The sequence below is a fragment of the Accipiter gentilis genome, chromosome 23 (assembly GCF_929443795.1).
Source record: "Accipiter gentilis chromosome 23, bAccGen1.1, whole genome shotgun sequence".
Taxonomy (NCBI): Eukaryota; Metazoa; Chordata; class Aves; order Accipitriformes; family Accipitridae; genus Astur; species Astur gentilis.
The window spans coordinates 10,296,284-10,321,898 of record NC_064902.1 but is presented as its reverse complement, the minus strand read 5'-3'; the positions used below and the strand labels follow the sequence as shown (position 1 = coordinate 10,321,898).

Here is a 25,615-nt window from a genome sequence, read left to right as displayed (position 1 = left end):
TTAATTATTTTTTGGAAAAGAAAGTATATCCCTTAAACTCTTTCTTAAATATTGTTTAAACAATGTATCTTGGTGATATCTTGTAATAGTGAGTTCTACTGAACAATTACAACTAACATTAAAAGTGCTTGTGAATGCAATAAACAGCTAAAATTTATCAAGGAGATTACTGTCATGTTTATTTGCTTTATACTGCAAAATAGGATAAACAGAATTACTGATTCCCTGTCTTGATAATAGTTCAGTCTAGCATTATCTTGTGGATTTCTGTTTTTTGTACCTTCAAAACACAGGGGCTGATGTGCCTGATAATCTCTTATTGCTGCTTCAGAAGCTCCCATGCTTCTAATAATTTTCATGTCTTTGTGTTGTTTCTAGCGATGCTGTATTTTTGTGAGAAAGTAATTCAGGTTTTCATACATTAATATACCAGAATTATTTTTTACAATTAATTTTTAACTTTTAATTTTTAGTTAAAAAGTGGACTTAAATCATGTTCTTGACTTGGCTTTTGTAATAGAAAATGAAAGTTGAAAGCAACTCTGCCACTAGGGAAGCACAGATGAATATATCAGGGCCAGGTTCAATAGAATAAAGCTAAAATGCTTTTTCCTCTGTTTTTAAAGCACACTCCTACAATTTCTTGCTCTCAATTATGCAGCAGTGGTGACTGAGCTCCATTTCTATTTGTATTTCTGTTTTTAAAAAAAGAAGCCCTAAACAGCATACGTTGTCACCAAAATATGAAAGGGAACTAGCTGATGCTAAGTGTTATTACCACAGGTAAGAAGAGAAGAGAGAGCTGGGAAGGATAAAGGGAGGCACAGGAAATGAAAACAGTCAGTAACATTATATGTTTTCTAATGTTATTTTGAATTATTCATACTTAGAATAACTAAACAGAAAAATTACAATAAGAGTATGTTTTATACTTTCCAGTTTCCAAAATCAGTATAACATAGGCTGAGGAAAATAGCAGACTTTGAAATCTGTATTTCATATGTACTTTGATTGTTTAGGGCCTAACTTACTGTCACTTAAACAAAAAAGAATTTTGTCATTAATTTCAGTGGGGTTTTCATAGCTCCTGTTGTATGATAGAAGCAGAAAGAACTATGAATATGCTGCATTTTTAAGGTAGAAAGCAAACAGACAGAAGTATGCTAGTATACAAAAATGTATCTGAAGGTAGAAACTGTTGAGAAGTGTGAACCTTAGATACAGCATCACATGACAGTTAAAATATAAGTACTGGTTTAAGTTTTACAACAGACTGCTTTTCTCTAACAGTTGACTGAAAGATATGTCTAGTAGTTAATGCATTGGAACCTCTTGCAACAACAACAACAAAAAAACCAAAAGAAAAAAGTGCTAGTTTAATCACATGATCTGGCTTCTTTTTGTGCTTAATGGCACCCACCTGCATCATGACACCAAAGACAACACAGATGTTACTGTGATTAGACTGAAATGAGAACTTTCATCAGTTGCAAAGAAGTCAGCCTTAAGTACATACTATTGTCATTACCTTACCCTTTGGATTTGGATTCCAGCTTTGTCTTGAATGTAAGGAATGAATATTACTGAAGGGTGGGGATTATGTGACCCTGAGGTTGTTTGCCTGGATGTTGTTTCTACTAATACAATAAGCAGATTAGCTGTAAAATTCTGACTATTTTTTTCCCCTTTATTTGAACTGCACATTTTTCTAACAACTCTTTTTTGAATACAATTTTGCTAAATATTGTTTCCTTACAAAGCTCTACACCAAATGGTCTTGTCCGTAGTGGGTATATTCTGTTCTTTGGCACTAGTAATACTGACAGTCCCCTTGCAGATGGTCTACTGCTCCAAGATGGTCTATGATTAATTCTGCTATGAACTATTGAAAGATAGCAAGCCAAATTAATTGCAGTATTGTTGCAACCTTATGGTAACTCCGTGGTGTCTTCCCACAATGATTATTCATTAGAAAGAAGAATCTTAGGCTAGTGGTCTTCTGTTGGAGTGATCCTGGCTTTTGCAGGCTATCACAAGGCCCATTACTTTTGCCAGTGAATGAGTCACAAAAAAGATAAAGCAGAACCTGGTGTTCCTGTCTTTTCATATAGACAGGGATGGTGTGATATGTGGTTTAAAAAACTGTCAGCAGCTGACACCACTTAGAACAAAAGTCCTGTCATCATTAACAGCACTGAGACAGGTCTGCAAGATATTCTTATTGCATATTGAAATGCAAATTAAGCACTAAACTTTTGAAAATGGACATTTCTTGTGCTTTGAAGCATTTGGTGTAGTGACCCACATTTTATAGTGTTTATCCATTTTCTTACAGATGCAGACTTGCTAAGTCTTCAAGAGTACTTTCTGTTTGCTTTTTCAATCAAGTGAAATTATTTGTATACAAAACCATGTCCCTTCTTGTCAATTTCTCCAGGAACAGATTTTCTCCGTCCATAATTTCCATGGTTTTGTAACTATTTTAACAGAAGTGTCTTCAAGTAAATATGCAGGTTTGAAAAGCAACTGAAGCTTGCATTTAAATCATGGTTTTCCCATTACTTTGAACTTGAAAAAATATTTGCCCCATATTGTAATTATAGCTGAGGTAGACATTGTCTTAGAAACTAAAAAACTGCTATACTTTCACTGTGAATGGCATTCTAGCATTGTTTTGAGTATTTGCATCTCTGAATAAGTATTCATGACAGCAAGCTATTTCAACTGGCTTTGGATAATTCAAGTACAGCAATGAAGGGATTATGTTAGTTTTAAACATGATTGGTTGAAATCAATTTCATTTGACATAGTTTTTAATAGTAATTCCATAAAAGCTGTTCTTATTGATAATGTTTAATAGTGGCATGTACAGGTGCACATGTGGGCAAGAGAGACATAAAATACAGATCACAGTAAAACAACTACAGAGCTGAAGTGCTTCTAAAAATGTCACAGCAATGAGGTTAAGAAGAGGCAGATAAAATACATTTGTGAAATTCTGTGTAAGGTAAGTTATGAAGTTGCATTGAAGCAAGGACTGAGGGTGATCGGTTATAATAGCATCAAGAGCAATTAAACCCCCAAAAACAAAATTTGAGAAGAGGGGAAAAATAGAAGAGGAACCCCCCCCCCCCCCTCATTTCTTAGGATGAAAAGTCGGTGATCTTTACAGTTTACCTCACTCCCCTTAATACAAAACTAAATAAATAAAATCTCAGGAGTAATTTTTAATGCAGTTTGCAGTTTTCTGATGCAAAAGGATTCAGGCTTCACATAGCAGTTAATCTCCTGCCTTTTTTTTTTTTTTTTTTTTTTTTTTTTAAACAAACAATATGGATGTCTTAATTACTTTTACACTTAAGCCAAAACACAGATTTAGATTTATTTTTTTTTCTCCTGTGTGTGTACACACATAAGGTAATGGATTTTAGATACCATGTTCTTAAGCACCTTTGCTTTGAACATTTTGGGCCTTTGGTGAACAGGGACAAGAAAGCAATTTTGCCCCTGCAGTTTTACACAGACATAGGTGTATTTTTAGGCTATTTCACAATGAGTAACACACTTTCCTTTCAGACGTTTACTGGGTGGGGACTGGAACCCATGGGTTTGCAATGAATGGAGAGAGACAAACGCTCTGAGAAATCCAAGGTTTGCAGTACGTGTGCTGCTGCTGCCAGTGCTCTCTGCCTGCTGTTAAGAGCTTGCTGCTGCCCCCGGCGGCAGGCCGCTCAGCACTGATGAAGCCCCAGCTCCTCGGGAATGCTGGGAATGTTGAGTCAGGGACTGGCAACCCAGACAGGCAGGCTCGCAGCTGACTGAGGGAGACTCGCTGAGGGACAGAAAGACGAGGGACAGGAGCACACCAGCCTCCCCCGACTGCAGCAGGTTCCTTCTCTTCCTCACCTCGTAGGTGTTCGGTTGCTCCAGCTCTCCCTGCTGCCTCCTTCCTCCGCGCAAATGACATGTCAGCTAAACGTGATGTTGTAAAATCCATGTGAGGACGAAAGACAGATGCAATGATTTGAAAGGTGAGAAGCTTAAATAAGAATATGGCTGTAATACATTACTGTAGATTTATTGTGATTAAGGAAATTGCTATATATTGCTTTCTATAACTGGTAGCTGAAACTGGAAATGAATTTGCAGAACAGGCTTTCTGTATTGCTTTAGAAATACATTGTAATAAATGGGACCAAGTGCACATCTTATTCTGGTAACAGAGTGCCTCTCCCTACAGAATCGTCAACGAGAAACCTCTCTTGCAATTTCTATTAAAAGCAGCCATAGGAGTCTCATTTTTTTGTGCCCGGTGTTTAAAAATATTTTTGTTGCTGTTAAAGTTTTCTAGAATAGAATTGATGAGCTTTGGAAATTCCTAGCTTTATATCTAAATATTGGATAATGTTTGGTGTTTTAAAAATTGTGTCAGGAAAAAGGTGAGTGATTTCTGTTCCCTTCTAGTGGCTAGCAAATGGAAACCAGAAACTAACAGGATATTATTTTGCCAGTATATAATTAATGAATACTTACTGGGGTCCCTCATTTATGATGCTGTGTGATTGATTTTTTTTTTTTTTTTTTAAAAAGATAATTTTAGGTTGGACAAGAGTGATGCACATGATAAAAACCATGCGGATATTCATCAAGGGTACATATATATTTTGCTGAGAGTACTAGAGTAGTAATGTGATGGAGAAGGAATAGATATATTTTTTTATTAGTGTGTGATTGATTTCTAGGCGGCTACCTGCTAAGCCTTGTGATGGATGGATGGGAATCTACTCCCTTAGCGGCGAACTGATATTTCCCTTTTGATGGACACACCGACCGACCACTTGCATTGGCAGATACAAGCTCGTTGCAAATAAGCACGGCCAATAAGTGCAGTCAAGAGGAGGGCAAATCCTACTTGTCAGGGTTAGTTTTCTGGTTGGCTTTTTAAATCAGTGGTTTCACTTAACTATTTGTTTGTTTGGGATTTGTTTTTATTTCCGATTCCTGTGCCCCCATCCCCCGTGTGCATGTCCAGGGCGGCCACCTCGTACGCGAACCCTTCCCGGCAGCTCCACCGAGAGCAGGCCCTTCTCCGGCTCCCCCCTCCTTCGAAGGGCGGGGAAGGGGGAGAAGGTCCCCCGCCTCCATCAAGTCGCTTCTCCGCTGGCACTTCATTTCCCTGTAGCGAAGTCGAGGACGGAAAAGATCCTCGTCTCATGCCTGCCCCCACCCCCGCCAGCCTCCTCGCCGCCCTGTTCTGAGGGAGAAGCATGCTATAGAGATCCATTACCGCTCTCCTCCCACCTCAGGAAATCGTAAAACTCGACAGCGTTGGTTCAGCTGCGCTTTCCAGGGCGCGGGGAGAGACCTCCTGCGGCCCTACAGTCGGTCGTTTTCCAGCCCTCCCAGCCTCGCTTCTCGTCAGCGAGGAAGGAAGCTCGACCACCTTCCTGGCCCGGCTCCCCCCCACCTGCGTCTCTACGGGGACCCCTAAAGCAATCCCTATGCCAGGGGGATTTCCTTGCATTCTCCTCATAAAAAAGACACACACCCCCCCCCCTTCTCCTCCCCTTCCCCTCGCCCCGCCACTGCTGCCGCTGCTCGGGCGAACGGCACCCTCTATCTACCTCGGCGCGGGCCGGCCCTCGCGGGCGGCTGCCGCGAGGAGGAGGAGGCGGCAGGCGGGCAGGCTCGGTTTTCTGCGGCCGTCGCTGCAGGCGGGATGGCGGCGCCGCCCCGTCCCCTCCTTCCGTGGCGGGCGGGGCGGGAACGCCTCAGCTGGCTTAGCGATGAGAGGGCGGGGGCTGGCGCGTGCCTGCCGCCGCTCGCGGAGCCCGGCGGCCGCTGTCCTCCTCCTCACAGCAGCCCGCGCGGGCGAGGTTCCTTCACCACCCGCTTCTCCTCAGTGCCCCGCGGTCGCTTCGTGGGGTCAGGCGGTTTGCCGTCTTGCTTTGCCGCTAGTGCTGGCCGGTATTTTCTTTACCTGTTCTGTGGAAGAGCGAAGGCTCTGGTAGCCCTTGTCCCTTCACGGTCTCATCTGCTTGAGCAGTGCGTTTCACGGTTTCTTCTTTTCCCTGGATATGAAGAGGAAAAGGTCCCTTTTTGGGGTCCGTTTTTGCACGCGGGGAGTGTGTACTGGTAAGTTTCTCCAGTTCCCTTAAGGAATATGTTTCTGCGGGAAAAGCTTTGTTACGGTTTCTTGATGCAAGAAACTTACAGTCTAAGTGTGTGTGAAAACAACTCTTTCCAAATCTCTTCAGTGCTTCAAAATAAACCTTTCAGTATTTTTTGCTTGAAAGGTCTCTGTAAAACATTTTTCAAAGGCATCAAGGTGAGTTGGCAATTTCACTTTTCCTAGAGGAAATGGGGGATGGGTTGGGGAAGAAGTAACTTTCTGTCTGGTGAGTGAAGGGAACATAATTTCTTCTTCCAAAGGATTAATGAGATTGAGGGCAGTCCCTGAGATCTATGGCTTCACAGCTCAGGTTGAAACTAGATGTTTGAACTATGGAGAAACTCTGTGCTCTCTTACAAGTGCACCCAGGGCGGGGTACATCTTCAGTTAAGAACCGAGCGATTTCTCATTTGTTGTTTTTTTTAGTGCTAGCTCATTTTTACTATGTCTTCAAATAGACTTTTTTTTAATCATCACTAAAATTTCAGATGCAAAGGGAAGGAGATAATGCAGCGAGTATGTAAACTGTCCTCTACGTCATTCTCTCAGAAATGTCATTTGTTTACTTGAGAGAGTAGATGGTAAAAATACTAACTCCAGAAAACAGTTGGAGTAAATAATTTTGAAGGGTAGTGCTGAGGGTTGAAAGGTTGTTTCTGTGTTGGAGAAAGTGTGTTTAGACAGGTTTGGAGGAGGCTTGGCTGCTGGTATCTTTTTAAATAGCTCCTATTTTAATCCTGCTCAGTTGGTGGGGCACCTAAGCTGATATTCCTGAATGTGGAAGATGATACTGTCTTATGTTCCTTCCTCACTCTGGCATTGAGATCACATGCTTTGACTTTCAAATTGTGTTGGTTTTTTGCTTCCTGTACCATGAAGATGAGTTTTTTGAATAGAAAGCGTCTTCTGCCTTGAACTAAAATGCATCCCTTTTTCCAGTAGGTAGAGTATTCAGTTTACTGAAATGGTTTCCCTCCTTCCCAAGCATGAAGGAAAAAGCTGGCATGCAGAGGCATCTTTTGTTCTTTCCCACTTTACTGTGCAAAATGGAGTTCCTTGCCTTAGAAATTGTGTCTCTGGTCAATGTCTCTTCCTGAACATTGACCTCCTTTCACCTTCTGTTCCTGTTTGAATGCCTCATTATACCTGTGATGCTCTCTCCTGTGGTTAAGCTACATTTGGAGGAGACCCATCTCACCATCTCATGTATTCTGTGGGTGGTTCTTCAACTCCCCTAACCTACTGGTGGTCAAATTCTGATGAATGGTAGCGTAAGATACCATTATGCATGCCAGTTGCCTCTCCTGTTTCTTGCCTGCTTAGAAGACTGTAGAAAAGTGGCAGGGGAAGGGGTGGCCCATATTCTTAGCAGCCAGATGTCAAGTGAGCACATTCAGCCCTCATGTCAAATATATGTCAAATATACCTGATATTTAGAGAATTAGCTATTCAGCATGCATGTTTTTGAAAAGAATGCTCAAGGTGATCTTCCTTTGGAAAGATGATTCTTGCAGAGCTTTGAAGGATGACTAACAGAAAAGAGTGGGTTCACACCTCCAAGAGGGTGAGGCAACCAGCCTGTGTATTACTTTCAAAGACAACATGTATTCTCCCACCTGTATCTCTTACGGTGTTTATTATATTTTTATCCATTATGATGGATTTGTTATCTTCTCAGTTTAATTTAGTTTGTAAGATGCCTGGAATACATATATGGAGATGGTTAGTCAGATCCACCTAGGAAATACTACTGTGATACTGAATTTTTTTGGTAAACTGACTGTTCTTGTATTTGTGAGATTATATTTGTGTTTTTCAGTTTTAGGATTGCTTTAAAATATTTTTACAATGTAAGTTTTAGGTTTTGAGTGATCTTATATGTGCGTAGCAATGATGAGGTTGCCTCAACTTGTTTATTTTGCAACATTAATACTAGCTTGTATTTTCTACAAAGTCCTGGTAAAAGGGCAAGAGTTACTTTAAAGCAAAATGGGTTTATAATTTCTTCTTGAGGATAATAGTTGATCAAGGGAAAGCTCAGAAACAAAATTCTCTAAGTGAACTGGATAGTGCTGCTTCTCCTGGGTGATACTTAGAAGAAAATGCAAAGGCAAATCAGCAGAAACATCAGTTAAATCTTTTTCTGGAGCACTTAATTTTTTAATTGGTCACTTTTTTGGTCACATAATGCCTTTTATAAAGAAACAGTCTTTTTGAAATAAAGTGGGATGGGTTTATGATGATTTGTTACTGCTTATATGTAAGGTGCGACAAAAATAATAAGTATTTCCCTATTTCCTTGGAGAACAGTTTTTGTGGGGTCCAAGAAAATTTATAAGCATAGATACCCAATGTTTGTTTGTGTTAAAAAAGGTAAATGTCTTTGAATTAACACTGGTAGTGTAGTATTTAAGTTCTGTTGTTGCTTTCTTGGCTATTGATCTCAGGGAATTCTTATGATTCATGAAGTGATAGTAGCTTTAGCAATGCCCAGCTTTGGAATATCTTAAATAGCCAGATTTTGTTTTGGAGTAGTTGTAACAATTAGGAGCACCAACCTCAACTTCTTTCAGAAACTGTCAGGTGCTGAGCTCTGACGAAGGAGAGAACAGTAGCAAAGATGTGTTAGCACTTCTCTGGATAAGGCTCTGCTACTGTTGCACCATTTTTGTTCACAGAAACCTGGAATTCCTTCATGATATTAGAAGTATACGGACAGTTTACGTGTTCAGAAAGTTGTATCACTACGATCTTTAATTTGTAATGAGAATAATGAGGGAGAACTATAGTGTCAGAATTTCTGTGCTTTTAGATGGCGGATGGAACGTGTCTAAGAATTGGAGGTATACCTCAGAGTTTAAAGTTGTGATTGGATGTGTGGGAGCCTTTGTTTTGGATGTTTAGCAAAGTCTAAGCTTCTGGGTTTTTAAAGGGGATAGCAGCTTTCTAGTCTATCTTTTCTAGACTATCCTAGAAACTCACTCTTGCAGACTGGCACTCACTGGAAAGGCTTTGGACTAGTTAACACGTGGCTTCCTTAATGACCAATGTACTTTTTATTTGGTTAAAGTATCCCACTGTCAAGAAATACTGTCTTTTTTTTTTTTTTTAAGCTTCTCACTGCTTGTATGCTTATTAATCTATCTCTCTAACTGAAGTCACAGTGCAGATGTAAATCCAGCAGCTAAATTCTACAGAAATTGAAAATTCAGAGAGATTTATTTTAAGGTTAAATCACTTAAAAAAAAATTATCTCAAATTGTGTGGGAAATGCCATGAAACAGGGAAAGGAGTAAAACGATCAGTGCAAGATAAATGATATAGGTACGTGTAAAAATGATGTGCTGTAGTAACTGGGGTAACTGTGGAGTTGAGGTGGGAAGTCACTAAAGAAAGCGACGTCTATAATGATTTCCTAGCTGGATATAATGTGCAATTTATTTCAAAGGAAGTGAAAGAAATGTAACAGAAGTCTCTGCCAGTCCTGAATTTAGTCCAACAGATCACATGTTGCACAGAGCATTGGTAATATGTGGGACAGTTTTCTTCCAAGTAAATAGCTCAGATCACTTGCGATGAATGCTGATTTACTGGCTATCCATACTATTCTACTGACTGAGAGGCTAACAAAACACGCTGGTGACTTCATTCCAATTCCTACTGTGTCTGTACTCGTGGCTACACTACCTGGCATCCATTTGGGTTGTCTTATTGCAAAAATAACAAGTTGAATGGACTTGGAGACCACAATACTTGAGTTCTCAGGAATTGATTTCTTTGTCAAATATGAGTTGAATCCTGTTGGAGATTGTGCTGATGCTTCTTCAGTTTTCAGTATTGTTAACTAAGCACTTTTTATGGTTGGTAAAATTAATTTACAGGTAATCTGTTAAGATACATATCACATTATGTCTGTGGTATGTGCAATGTTGGAATCTAATAACTTTATAAAACAGCATAGGCCTGTGTTATTTCTGTGACAATGTGGACTTTGGCTTAAACAGTTTTCTGTAGTGCACTCTTTTCCTCAAAATACATTGTTGCTGAAATATGGTTCTTACCACTTAAGTTCTTTGAACAATTCAGATTAGTGAACAAATATGACATTATGGAGCATAGTTCTTTTCGTTGACAGAAGTCAAGCAATAGTGCAAGAAATGAGTATTCTCACGTGCTTCTCTGGAAGACAGTTTGCTGTGTAAAGCATGCTTATTTTTGATGGCTAAGCATTGGCTATCATGATGTACCTTGGTTTTCATTTATATATTTTTCACAGACCTCATTTTAAATCTGCTCAGACAATTTGTTTTTCCTTAAGGAAAGCAGTTACAATAACATCTGTCATCAATGTCAAATGTTGATGTTGGATGCCTGGAAGGACTTAAAATTTGCACTTGTGAATTGGCATGATTATGCTTAGCTAAGATAGGTTCAGTGTCAGCGCAAAGGTGGAAGACTGGGTTGTGCTATGAAGTTGTTAATAACCAACAACCAAGTGGTTGGGAAACTCTTTTCAACATTTTCTGTGAATAAATAAATTTTAAAAGAGGTAATTCCAGAAGTGCAGTGCTTTCTAATGGTTCCATGGTGTTGATTCTGTGCTGGATTGAGAGGTAATCTACTAAATCACTTGTCCACTTGTCACTTAAGAGAGCTTGTAAGTTCCTTGGAGAACTTCTGATCTACTGTGGCTGAGGCACAGCCAGTTTCTTTCTTTCTTTCTTTTTTTTTTTTTTTTTTTTTTTTGGCATGATCCTAAAACATGTGCATACCCTTAAACCCTAGTGAAGAGAACAGAGGAGAGATGTTCTGCTTGTTTTGAATTCTGATGGCTTCGAAGCATGCTGAATGCACAAATGTATGCTTTTTGTTTTATAATTGAGTTTGTATATTACTACGCTTGAATCCAAAAAGGGTAAAATGCACAGTGGATAGTTAGGCTTGCTAAATTGTAAATATCCAAATATTTCAGTATTTTAAGAAAATGCTGGAAGTTACATAGGTAACTGATCCTATGGTTATTCTGTTGCTTTCTTATGAGAATGGAAGCTTTGTAGCAAAAAAGAAAAATATAGCTTTATCCTGCAAATATATAAGCCTGTATTTAATAACATTTGTGTGAGTACCCTTAGTGAATTCAATTGAAAATACTCTGTTGTGTAGAAGTATTTCTGATTATTTCTAAGGTAGACTTATAATTTTCAAATGCATCTGAAAATGACAAGTGTTATTAATGTAGATGACAGAATATTCTTAAACATACTTAATGTGAAAATAGACAAATTTACAGGTCTAATTATAAATTCAGTCAATTTCCTTTTACATTATTTTCAGTTCTTAGGTTTTATTCTTAAGAGAAGTAATTCCAGTCTTTAATATGTGTTTAATGTATGTATGTGTTCTCAGGTAAACAGCCTTATGTTTCAAAGACTGTTGGTATGAATGTTGACAATATAGATGTTTGCTTTTGCATGAACATGTGTAACAAGTTTTTTCAGTATTCTACCTTTGATGCCTTATTTGAAAAACATAATTCAATCTATAACAAAGACAGTATTTCTGTAAACTGTTAAATAGTCATTCAAGTTAGGTAAATTTTGGCAAAAGAAAAACAAAATTGTGCTACTCATTAGGCATAATTTTGAAGTAATCCTGAAGAATGGTGTATACTTTTACATTTTAATGTTTTTCCCTAAAGGAGATTATTTTAGTAAAAAGTTAAGACATTAAATTTTTTATTGTTGTTTAGTTGTCATTAAACTAAAAATACTGTTTGTCTGGCTAACCAGGTGCCTTAGGATAATTCTCCACAAAAGACTGGAGTTTGTAAGTGCAGGCTTACATTGATAAATGAGATTTTTTGTGTTGAGAAAGAAATAAGAGGCAAGTGATTAACAATTGCAGGATGGAAGGCACAATGAATACAGACTAGGATACAGAATTTAGCACACAAGACCTGCATACCTGCAAAGACTAAAGTGTTAGTAATTCTTTCTCTGCAAAGACAAAAGCTTGTCAAGCCTTTAGAAACATCTGTGTATCCTGAGAAGGTCATTGTGGTACAGGGAAGTTGAGAAGACTAAAAAAACCAAAAAGCTGCAGGCAGTGTTTTGGAATGTATGTGTTTCTATCCCGTATTACTTGTGATCCACATCACCCACATCCCCCTCCCCCAGCAAAAAATAGGATATTAGTGTTAAAAGTTGCAGAGAGCGCAGTTGGATAGCAAAACAATGACACAGTGAGCTCAGGACTGTGAACTTTGATCAAGTAAAACTGAGGTATCTTACTCTACATCTTTGAAACTCTTAGCATGGTTAACACTGGTGCTAAATATTTTCAACAAAGGGTAATACTTTTAAACACCCCTGGTTCTGTTGATAGACCATTAAATCAGAATAAACTTGGATAGTGGTATATAGTCTGTATTGGAAGATAATTTGTTATGCAGGCTATACTTGGTGTGCTTGTCCAGAATTGGCAGATACACTGCCCTATAGCTTTTTATAAAGATATAGTGTGTTCTCTGGCAAAACCAATGGAAATTAGATGTGATGATTCTGCCATTGCTTTGCGATAGAAGCCTTTTTTTTTTTTTTTAAAAAAAAAATGATCTATCTTCATGTCTTTAATGTTTGACACAACATAAGAGAAGTAAAACAAATCTTAAATTTCTCACTTCCATTAAGCATCTTAGCCCAGGGAGACTTTCTTTTGTCACATGCAGGAGTGCAGGAAAGAATTCTTTTAGTGGAAGTGTTAGAGATAAAATGTTAAGAATTAGTGTTTCAACAACAAAGAGAGATATTACTTTTATTTAAAGCCCATTTCTAATTAATATTACACTTTAAAAGTGTTTTAAAACAATTACAATGTCTCTAACATGGTAATAAAGAGGAAAAGTAGTACATTGAAAAAAATGTACCTCTACCGAATGCTAGCATTCTTTTAAAACTGTAAAACTTGTGAGAAAGAGAATTAAAATGGTATCGTTGACTCTTCACTTAAATATAGTTGGGAGTCACGTAATTGACAATCCTGATAATTGTCAGAACTGCTTGTTTTTCAAGACTTTTAATATGGCATTTTGAGCAAATATTTCCCTTGCTGGTATTTTCTGATCTCATGATAAGTATTAATTGCTGTCACTGCACCTAACAACATTAGAATGCCTGACAACTTTTTTTTCCATGTATGTCACTAGATGTGTATTCAGCAGCCATTCCTGCTTTCTCCTTAATATATGATTTGTTTTGTATGAAATAGAAATGAAAGGCAGGTATGTTGAACTCTTCCTGTGAGGTGATAAATGCCAATTCTTTCATTTAGCATTGATGGGTGTTCAGGGACATCACCAACTTGTAGGATCAAAATATACTTTGAAACTGACTTTATACACAACTACAGATCTACTATTTTTATAACTAACTACAAAAGAAAGTAGATAAATTAATGTTTATTGACAACTAAAAAGACATTTATTGTGCAGACTATAGTAAAACATATTTACATTAGAAATGCAGATTCAGGACACTAAGGAACTTAAATGAAGATGATGTTACTTTTAATGTTGTCATGTATATTATTTTTCAAATGTCTAAGGAGCAGTAGTATAGTAGGAAGAAATGAGTGACTTATTCTCCTCCCCCCCCCATTTTTTAATCATAAGTAATTTGATCTAAGTTTTTGGTAGGTAGGAAAAGAGAATACTTTGCCCTTTTAATAAAAACATTGTGGGTCTTGTACTAACCCCATATGAGCCAGCATTTTGTTCATTATCTTTTTGTTACTTTATTAAAATAAGACATGCTGTGCTGCTCAGATTAATGAAGAAAGGAAGCATACTGTACAATAGATTTTGGTTCTCTGTATCTAGTTTGCATCAGCTTGCTGTTTTTGTGGTTTGGTTTGGTTTTTTTTTTCCTAAATCAGCACAGATAATTGTAAACATGCAAAGAAAAGAATATTTTCTGCTGTGAGGACATGTTGAGCCACTGTTAAAGCAGTCAAAACCCAAGATAAAGCAAAAGAATGTGCCAGAAATATTTCTGGCTCTTGGTCGCTACTTTAAATACGCATGCATCCCTGGACTTCTGCAGAGAGAGATAGTGTTTGTTGTAATAACAGTATTTAAATGTTTCCTATATTTTGGTAAAATCCTTACTGTTTGCCAGGACATGTGTTTATGGAACAGAACTTTTCTGTGAATCTCCTTCCTTTTGTGGTGTCTAAAAATACAGGGAAGATGAGTTCTGCTGGAGAATATAAGAGCATTATCTTCTACATCACCTCTTATTTCTTCTATTTTGTTGCTTTTGATTTATATCTGGGGTGCTGAATAGTACTAAATAGTTTTAGACAATTTGGAAGCCACTGAGTGTTTTAAAAATCAGATTGATAATTTCTGCGTTCAGCTGTCACTACATATTATTTGGGGAGGATAGCTGTAAGGAGGGGGTTCCCTTAAGGTTTTCAGTAATATTACAAATGTCTGAGCTCTTGGCTGAATGTTAATATTGGCAAGGAGTTGTGCAAAGCTATTAACTATTTGGCTAATATCCAAACTTACTGCTGACTAGGTGATTCTGACCAGAGGAGGAGACACAAACTGTAAATCGGCCCTGAGCTTTCCAAGCATAATTGTCAGGATTCTATGCTGCCCCCCTTCCATGTATCTCCATGTTCAAATACTGGTTATCAGTTGATGATAAGGAAACAGTAATGATGATCCTTATGAAACTAGTAGAGTGCCCTGGTCTAAGCAAAAAAAACCCAAACCAAACCAAAACCCCCAAAACCAAGCAGCGCCCAAAAACAGGAGAAAGAAATCAAGTCCATCTTTCAATAAAAAAGTTCAGCTCCTGTTAGTAATATGAAAAATTATTTCTGTATGGTTAAGATGATACTTTAGATTTAGTAGTCAATGTGCTTCCTGAGCATAGTCTTAATATTTGCTCATAGTATGTTTTCTGTCATGGGAATATCTAATGAGGAGAGGTTTCCTCTGTTTTGTTGTCTTTGGCCCCATATCTAGTTACTGAAATTTTTCTACACTTGGTGTTTTCCACATAGTGTGATTTGATAACTTTTTTTCCCAATAAAGTTGTTAAATCTGCCGTGGAATTAGCTAAACTGTCAGCAGCTGATTGTTAGTGAAACCCCTAATGTGAAACTGGTGAGAACTCTGTATGCACTGTGGCTACATGCAGAATTGGTGGCAGAAGTCAAACTGTTACCTGTTTTTTAATGGTTTGGCATATCAGATCTGAGACTACTGGGCTGCTTAGGCCCAAACATTTTACAGGACAGACGTGGAATGTAACAACATATTATGATTTTTCTGCACTAAATGAAGGAGGAATTTAATCATTAATTTATTCAGACACTGAAGTCTTTTGTCTGGCAAGATCTAGTTTCCATTTTTTTCTGAACCATCATGATTCACAGAGCTCAGGAAATGGGCAAAATAGCCCCCAGTCTATTTTAAGGTTAAACTACAGTGCCTCTACACAATTCTTTTGAACTTGTTATGAAAGGATTGACAAACACGATACAGAAAATTCTCACTTGCTTTGAACTTGGTGACACTGATTTGTTTAAATAGCCTAATGAAATTAATTGGGTTTTTTTTTGGGCTGGGGGGGTGAGAGTATGGAGCTGATAAAAGCCAGAAATTACGGTATTCTGTGAAGAGTGTTTCAAGGAAACTTTAATTATGTAAAATGTAGAAGTAATGCATTCGGAAGGTAAATTGAGTGAGACAGACCTTTCATTAGCATCATATTAGAATCCTATATTTTAAGTGTGTATAAAAATAGTTAAAAGGCAAATAAAATGACCTTATGATGGTGATGTCTGCAGAGCACAGGTGGTGAGATGAAGCAGAAATGTGGAAAATAAGCTAAGTCTAAGGTAGAACAGTCAGCGGGAAGTATTTTAGCATGAAATAGAGTATTTCTTATTTGCTGGGATTTTCAAGGCTGATGAGAATGTGGCAGGGGGGGTAGTGTCTAGTTACTGCCCCCCTCCCCCACCCTGCTGACAATGCATGCTTAATTTTCTGGAGCCTTTTATGTAGTTTTGTTTGCAGTGCAAACCATTAAGGTCACAATTGTAATGGTTAGCTTTTAAGTCATACATTACGTATATCAAAATATTTCTTGAAGTAAGAAAAATATTGAGACAAGTAGATGAGTGTATCTTTTTTTTTTTTTCTAGTACTATTAAGCTGATTTGGATTTTAAAACTCAAAATAATTTTCTATAGGAAAATGCACGCAGTGGGTCTGCAGTCTGTCCCAGACCAGACTGAATGAATCTGGGTGACTTTGTCTCAGAAGTTTTTAGGGGCATACAACCTTCATGAGTTGTGTCAGAGCTCCTTTGTGCTTGCTGCTGCTGCAACATCTACAGCTTCTGGGCTTCTATCAAGGGGGAGGGTTGGTCTCTTAAGTTGTGGGTATACTGATCTTGTCTATACAGCTCTCCTATACTCCCCATAATATATGAGATTCTTATGTTTCTGCTTGATTCCATTTATCTTTCTCTCCACCTCTTGCACTATGGTGCATAAAGGTTATGCTTTAGTTCAGCAAAACTATCCTTGAAATACTGGGTGAAAAATGGTTGCTTTAGAGTAATAATTCTTCCCCCCCCCCAATTAAAATAGCAATATAAAAAAAATCATTTTAGTTTTCAAGATAGAATCATCTATATCTCACCTGCCCACTCCAAGTTCAATTAGAACAGCCCTGTGTCAGCAGGTTCTATGGGAAGATGAGAGAAAGGGATCTCTTCTCTTTCTCTTTTTCTCCAGGCAGTAGATGATGATCTGTGTGGCAATTGTTGAGGCCCTGAGGCTGATATTACTTCTTCATGCCTCCAATTCCTGATGTGTTGAGACACACAGTAAATCTTCCTGAAGCTAGGAAGGCTCTGTGTGTAAGCAGTAAAGAGTCAAAAATTATGTAGGTGCCTTTCTTTTGTCCTCCATAAAGCAATGGTATATGGTTTCTACTGTGTCTGAGACTTTTCACAGCCATAAAGGAAGGATCAAGGTTTATCCTTAAGGTATATACACTTCCAGAAAGCGCACTTTCATGTGCTTAACTTTTTCCCAGGTGTTTGCAAGAAAGCCAGTCTCTATAATTGAGGTTGTAGAAGGTAATGACTTGCAAATGAAAACAGAGATAAACTGTAAGAATTTCTTTAAATCAGGATTTTTGGCTTTTGGTCTGTCAGCTATCCTTAGTAGCCTGTGAAAGTAAGAAAACCAAGCATATTGTCAGTGTGCTTGTACTTTCTACATAGATGTCTCCATCTTGATTAGAATATTTTTAGGGGGAAAATAATAATTAAATGCTGTGGAGGTAATAACATTTCTTTGGTTGGTGGTGTTTTACTTCTCTTTTCCTGTTCTTTACAGAATTTTCACAGGCATATAAAAGTTAGTTTTAAATCAGTATGTGAACATTTATTAAAGAAGTCCAGAGAGGAGTTTGCCTCCCTTTGGGTGAGGGATGATGATTCCCTTTTTCAGTGGGGCTCAGTAGTAAGAATTGGAGTGCTAAGCCCGATAAGTGTTCTCTGCTTTGAGATGGGAACTTCTTAATCTCACACAAGTAGAGAAAAGAAGACAGACCACAACTAAAACTCTAAAAGGCAAAACAAGTACCTAAAGATACATATCAGAGACATAAACAAAAGGCTAAGTAGTATATTAAGTGACTCAAAGGAAGAAGCATAAATTACTTATTTATCATTGTGGCAGTGGAAAGGAAAAACAGTATTGATATGATGTGAGGGTATCCTATACCTATATGTTTGAGGATCAATAAATCTGCACCAAGACCCATCACCTGGTCATGGATCAGGTCTGCTGTATCTAAAAGTATTTTATTGTATCCAGTTTAAATTGCTAGCATAAACTGTTAATATCAATCTTAGATTTTTCACCAGGCCAGATTTTTTTTTTTTTGGGGGGAGGGAATTGTATCAGTCTAGAAGACAGTTGCTTCTGCTCAGGATCTTCCATGAGCCTGTGGAAGGAAAATCATCTTCAGTTCTGATCTCATGTGAGATCCTCTTTGAAGGAGCTACAGAACTTTTTCAGGAAACTAGAAATATACAAGGATGGATTTCTCAGAGTGCATTATGAGTGGTGTTTGGCCAGAGGATGGCTGGCACTTGAGAATTGGGATAAGCAATTGTACTGTCCCCAGTCACCATGAGATATGTTTTTTATTGATCAATGCATTGAAGTTGAGATGACAGAAAAGCTGCACCAGGTTTTTGTGGAACAAGCTGTGGGTCATCTCTTGAAGGATGGATAACAACTGAAAAGGGGGACAGATTTGGATACTAATGATGAAATGTCAAATTTTGAAAATGCAAATCAGCAAGGTACATCTGGTGCCTTTAAATCTGTGTGCCTTGTGCCTGAACTCTGGAAGCTTTAATAGGTTATCATGGCTCAAAAAGTTGGATCAGGCTTTTGCCTCTGGAATTAAAAATATTTATGTTCTTTTGAGTTATGTGATCCTGAAGTAGAAAAGAATTGCTAGAATGTAATTTTGTATCTATGTCTTCCTAAATAGTTAAATCCTAAATTTTCTCATTGAAGTAGGCACCCTTGCTTCACTTTATGCATAGCCAAATTGTTTGTACATGGCAGAAAGTAGTAATGTTTTATGACAGAATTACTGGTCTTGTTAAGATAGTTTGTATGGAACAATGTTATATTAGCTTGTTTGATCCATTTTGCCAAGGGCAATGTTTGCATTGAAATGAATTACTTTTAACGGAGCAGCCTGGGTGCAGTACAAAGAGTTCAGTGTTTCCAAATTATCAATGTTGAATAAATACCACACTCGCATATTTTTGCCCAGCACCCATAGTGGCATTGTTATCAACATTTCAGCATAGTGTAGTGCTGTGCCTTCCACTTCTGATTCTTGTGATTCTTGACACAAGAGTCTTGTGACCTCTTGGGGAAGAGGTGAATATTAACAAGAATGACCACTGTTGTGTAATAGTAGTTGAAACATCTCAGCTAATCCACATGCATACTGGTAATTCAAATGAAACAAAAATGCTTTAGACTATGTTGGCTGTTTAAACTTGATGAAAACATATCATATACCAAGCAATTCTTAGAGTTTATATAAGCCATGTGGTATATGATTGTGTGGGATGAGGGGTCAGTGGAGAATTCAGTATGCTCCTTGTTTACTGACATAATTGGTATCCATGATGTTTTATGCTAATATTATTGGTGAGGATTTAATATACTAGAGCTTATTAACAAATATGACATCAAATCATCCTTCTGCTTGCCCCTGTGTCAACACTTTTTCACAGCAAATGTAGAACAGATGTTTTAAAACACCTGGAAATAATCTATCTATAGATACTGAGGATGACTTTGAGGGTATGGTTAAAGATTACTGGATTTGACTGAATCTAACTTTTGTTCTTCCTCTAGTTACCTTTGAAATAAATGGTACTAGATCTGGTTAATGACCACCAATTTAATTAATATCACAAATGTATTGAAACAGTCAGATTTGTTTAAAAAAACCCAACCAAACAAAAAAACCAAACCAAAACCAAAAAAACAGTGAGCCTACCTAATCCTGAAGTCCTACTGTATGTTTCTATTTATGCTATGTACAGTTAAACTTACTTGAAACTTGGTAAATGTATGATGATGGTATTGAATTTGAAAACAGACCATTGGTCCACATCTGTCTGTTGTTTGGTTAAATAAATTACAAGGATAGTTCTATCAAAGTAATGGTATGATATCCATAGGGAAAATAAGAAAAAAAGAAAAAGAAAAAAGTATTTCTCAAGCACTCCTTTTCTAAATGAAAACCTAGGTTATTGTCATGCAACCTTTTCCTGACAAGCTCATTAACAACAATTATTAGCAAGCTAGTACTTCATTGAACATATAATACTGTGTTGTAATACATTATAATTGTTTAGAAAGAAATATTCACTCAAATTAGCTTAGTCTTATTGTTTATTTTTCTTACTAAAATACGTTTTTACTGGTTACAGCCAAACTATTAGAGACACTGTTTCCTTCATCTTTTTGCCTATCCAAAAAACTCTTTGTAAATTTAAACAAAAACCCTGCCTATTTCCTTGTTCTGTCTTAATTAATCTAATATTATTAGAGAATATACAGAACTGCTGAATTGCTACTTTTATACTGTCTTTTGAAAATGTAATATCTTAGTCTGGGAAGTTTTTTTTTTCCTTTATATAGTTCCACATCGTCAATCATTTAAGGCCATTAACATATCAGCTAAGATGTTTTTGGGCCCATGTTGTTTATTGCAACATAAAGCTTGTTATACTAAGTCAAAATGTCAAGATATTTTCTAGTAAGAAAAAGAGCAGTTTTTTCACCTGAATGAAATTAGCTTGAAAATGCATTTTTAACTAGTCATCCTAAACACAAAAAGTGTAGTAAATTTTGTTCTTGAAGTAATTGCCCTAGGATGTGGGTTACTTTATTTTCTGATATATGCTGATTACTTGTAAACTTATTTTCCAATATGAAAATGTAATTAATTTTATAATATATTTTTTCAGGTCTCTGACTTTGGAGAAACAATAGATTTTTGCCTACTGGAAGAATGCAGTGAAACTGCCAATATTTCTATCTGGAATTATAAATTTAATATTCAACTTCAGTGTTACTGATTTCTTACTAAATAGTACCTCAAAGTAGAAGAAAAATGTATGGAAGTGCAAGAACAATCAGCAACTTAGAAGGAAGTCCCTCCAGGTCTCCTCGATTGCCAAGATCTCCTCGCCTGGGCCATAGGCGAACAAATAGTGGAGGAGGAGGAGGAACGGGTAAGACGTTATCGATGGAGAATATCCAGTCCCTTAATGCAGCCTATGCAACATCTGGACCAATGTATCTGAGTGACCATGAAGGTGTAGCTTCTACTACTTTCCCAAAGGGCACAATGACTCTTGGAAGGGCTACAAATCGAGCTGTGTATGGTGGTCGAGTCACAGCTATGGGGAGCAGTCCTAATATTGCTTCAGCTGGACTTTCGCACACAGATGTCCTTTCTTATACTGATCAGCATGGAGGTCTGACCACATCTTCACACCATCACCACCATCAGGTTCCTTCTATGCTGAGACAAGTTAGAGATAGTACCATGTTAGACCTGCAGGCTCAGCTTAAGGAACTACAGAGGGAGAATGATCTTCTCAGAAAAGAACTAGACATTAAGGACAGCAAACTGGGATCCTCAATGAACAGCATCAAAACTTTCTGGAGTCCTGAGCTAAAGAAAGAAAGAGTATTGAGGAAAGAAGAAGCAGCCAGAATGTCAGTTCTTAAAGAACAAATGAGAGTTTCCCATGAAGAAAATCAAGTAAGTAATTCTGAAAGCTCCTTTCTGTTGATTTACAGCTAAGTACCTGATGTTTTGCTTATGGTACTGTATCCTATGCTGGCATAAGTTTAACATTTACAACAAGAATTGTATGTCTTGATCTGTCTGCCTTTGCTAAACAGTAGGAAAGCGCGTTAATATGAATGTGAATGCAGGTTATAATTTCCTTCATGCAGCATTCTTTCACACTATAGCTGAAAAGAATGATTGTTTGTCACTACCCTTTTTCTTATTTTTGAGGCTTTCTCTAGTGCTTTTTTGCAGCAACAGTCTAAATAGATTTAACCTTTTCTGAAGAGGTAAATAAGCCATCTCTGCAAAAGTATAAACAAACATCTAGAGGCATATTTTGTATGAGCTGTATAGGGATTTGGCTGCCCAGGTTTTTTAAAAGAAGATGTGATATTAAATCCACACATGCAACCTTCTGTAATTCTGTGTTACAGAATGAAGTTGAAGTTGTCTCTGAAACATTGGTGAAAACACCTGTGAGTTAGAAAAAGAGCATCTTGCAAATATGTATTTTAAATACTTCTATTCATAACATAACATTCTTTTCCCAAAGTTATAAAAAGATTGAAGTATTTTAATCTGGATGAATAAAGCTATAAGGTCAAGCTTTGAGACTCTTTGCTATTTCACAAAGCTATACAGAACAGCAGCACAGAATAGATCAAAAAAATTCTCATATTGCTGTTTCCACACACTTTTTGGCTGCTGGTCTTATTTTAAAGCTGCTCCTTTTTAGACCATCTGTTAACTTCCCCCAGACAAAAACACAATCCTGTGTTTCTCTCACTTCTAGATTCCCAATCTAAACTTCTTTGCTGGCAGGCAGCAATAACTGAAATTTTTAATTTACTTCCAAGTTTGTGATCATTGGTGCTTCTCACCAAACTTTCCACCTCTTAGACATGTTGTGAACCTAAATATCTATGGAACTAACAAGCCTTATACCAGTTGCTTCAGTGTGAAACTGGGTCTCGATGGGGAATTCAGTGCAGTGAATTTACTATTTTCTTGTATAACTTGTATATCCAGACTGACAGTAATAGTTACTGAATATTTATTTATAGTACGTGCACTAGGATGCTGCTAGAACCAATTATTATCAAAAACTTATTTGGTGGAGGTTCTGTTATTCAAAAGCTTTAATGGTTAAACTTTCTAATCATGATCATTGGTGTCACCTTAGCAGTAGGAGGAATATTCTGATATACTCTGTTTTGATAGCCTTTCTTACAGAAATGTCACATTAATATCTTGTATTAGCATTTGGCATCTAAATCTGGTGTTTAGAGACTTTGTTACCTGCCAAAGTGGTTACGTGGGGTTTTTTGGTGTTTTTTTTTGTGTGTGGGTTTTGTTTGTTTGTTTTTTTTCCTAAAAGCTATTTCATCTTGAGGGGAAAGTAAATGAAATCTGTTTTGAGTCCTCCTATTCATTCACTTCATGGAAGATTACATCTTTTTAACAAGTGCTGTTATTTTCTTGTAAGGGTGAACCTAACAAAAGACAAAAAGAATGTATTTTACCCTATCTGTATATTTAACATGAAGCCTTACTCTATAATAAAATAACATAAACACTGGGTAGCCCAGTATTCTATTGCTAACAATGTCCAAAAGTTCATAGAATAGACCTAGTATACAGTGATATCTCCACTGAGTACTTTTTATGATCTAGCTACAGTTTCTGTGTGCTTAACTCTCAGTGGACTCTTCCTTGAATTAAGCCAGTTGCTTTTGGACCTATGTAGAATTCTGGTATCCACAACCTCTTATGATAGTGAATCCCACAGCTTAACGTGTGATGTGAAGAACTACTGCTTTTCATTTGTTTTCTGCACTAGGCTTTGGCTGCTTTTGCTAGAATTTCCTGTTCTTTGTACTGGAAGAAACATTAAATAGTTGATGTCCAGTGCCAGTCTCCGTGCCACCTATGATTTTATAGGTCACCATCACATTCCTCCCTCAACTCTTTCCCAGACAGGAGAATCTCACCATGTGTTCCTTTCACGAAACTGGGACACTTCTTTGATTCTCCTCTGAATCTTTTTCAGAGCTGTTACTTTTCTTTTTTTTGAGTTGAGGAGACCAAAATGGCTTATGTTTTTCATAATACAGGTGTAAAATGGGTTATGCATTGATGTTATAGTATTTACCCTTTTATTCTGTGTGTTGCTCCAAACAACTCCCAACACTCAATTTGTTTGTTCTTTCTAGCTTTGGATGACTACCTTTTTTTTATTGCTACTGAGTACTGAGCTAATATTTTAATGAAAATATTTATCACAGCTGAAGAATCTCACCAGTGGTTTTAATCAGTTTAGATCCCAGCTTGTTATGCATGAAGGTAGGATTATTTTCACTTGTGTATAACTTCACATTCACATCCCTGAATTTCATCTGCTAGCCCTTGCCTAGTTGCTTAGTCTTATAAAAATCCTTCTTTGCATTTGGCTTTTGTCTTTAATGCTCTGAATAACCTGATATTATGAGGAAATCTAGTCATCTTGCTGGTCACCCTGTTCTCTGGGTTGCTTAGGATATGTCAGACAGCACAAAGCCCAGGCACAGGTTCCAGCAAAACTCCACAGGGACCTTCTCTTGGTCTTACACTTGACCATGTGTTTCTGCTATTTCCTCTCTTGTAATCAAATATTTATGCATGAAAGGACCATCCCTCTTATCTGATTGCTGCTTAGTTTTTCTTGTAAGCATTTGGAGAGGAGCCTTTCTGAAGGAATGGCTTTGGAAGTCCAAGCTGGCTGTGTCAGCTAGTTTGTCAGTCTTACTTATCCACGTAGTAATTGATTCTTTCAAACAACTAATTTCAATTAAAATTATCAAAAAGCTGTAATGGTAAAGACAAAAGTGATGCAATCTATCACATCTATACTAAAATGTGATAGATCTATCCTTGCATGTCTGAGGGTTACTGGCTTATGAAACTTCCTTTTTTAAAAAGAGGTGTTTCATACTGAAGCACTAAAAATTGTTTTTACATTGGCTGTGCATGATGAAATGGACCCTGAACGGGGCCATTAGTCTTACAGCCAGCTTTGGGAACTCCCAGGAGGCTGGAGAAGGGCAAATCTAGCTGCCTGCCAAAAAAACCCACGGGGGGCGTGGAGGAAAAAAGAGAGTGAGAAATGAGTGAATTATAAATTGATATTTTTGTTGTGGTTTCTGGAAAAATATTGTAAGAACAATAGAAGAAAATTATTTGTAAAGTGTATTATTTGTATTTAAAAATATTAACTATTTCTGAAATATAAGAAATATGGGGGGAAATATAAAAAAAAGACTAACAATATTGGGATTTGTCAAACAAGTCTGATTTTCTTGGATGACAGGAAAACAGGCTTTATGCATAAGGGAAAAACAGTAGTAACATTGAAATAAAGAAAACTTTTAACATTGTCTCAGATTTTCATTAGCAAGCTGGTGGGAAGCATATGAGATGAAATTGCTAATATGTGGATGCCTATATGATTGGAAGACTGGTCAAAGTGTAATTATCAATGATTCATGGTGAAATTGGAAAGATGTCTAGTAGGATCTGGTAAGGATCTGTCATGTGATTGAGGATTTCATCAGTGTTCTGAATGATGGATATATATTATGCTTGATAATGTCAAGCTGGGCAGGGTTAAAACCATGCTGGAAAATAGGATTATAAATGAAAAGAAATTCAGCAAATTTAAGAAATAATCTGAAAAAAATAGAAAACAGAAAATTGATAAAAATTAAATCTTTTGGAAGGAAAAGAGACCCATGAAGTTTATGGACAGTAACTTAAGATATTTCTGATTTTTTGAAGATTATTTTACTTTTGAAAATGTATGCTTTGAGCACCTGCTCTTTGATATTACGGCCCAAAGTTACTTTTCTTGTCTTTCTATTCTTCATATTCTTTGTGACATTTTCTCACAGCATAATTAGTATTACTTTTTACATGGATTGATTATATGCATAGGGGCAGGAAGTACTCTAAATGTTTTTAACTATTTA

At 37.1% G+C, this 25,615-nt stretch overlaps 1 protein-coding gene across 1 annotated transcript in view; it reads left to right on the top strand.

Moving 5' to 3' along the window:
* The first annotated feature begins 3,781 nt into the window (after positions 1–3,781).
* Positions 3,782–25,615, top strand: part of ERC2 (ELKS/RAB6-interacting/CAST family member 2) — a 527,385-nt gene continuing 505,551 nt past the window's right edge. Inside the window, exons 1-2 of the mRNA XM_049826970.1 lie at positions 3,782–4,031; positions 20,776–21,578. Coding sequence (XP_049682927.1) covers positions 20,922–21,578 — 657 coding nt within the window. The 5' untranslated portion in view covers positions 3,782–4,031; positions 20,776–20,921. The remainder of the gene's footprint in view (positions 4,032–20,775; positions 21,579–25,615) is intronic.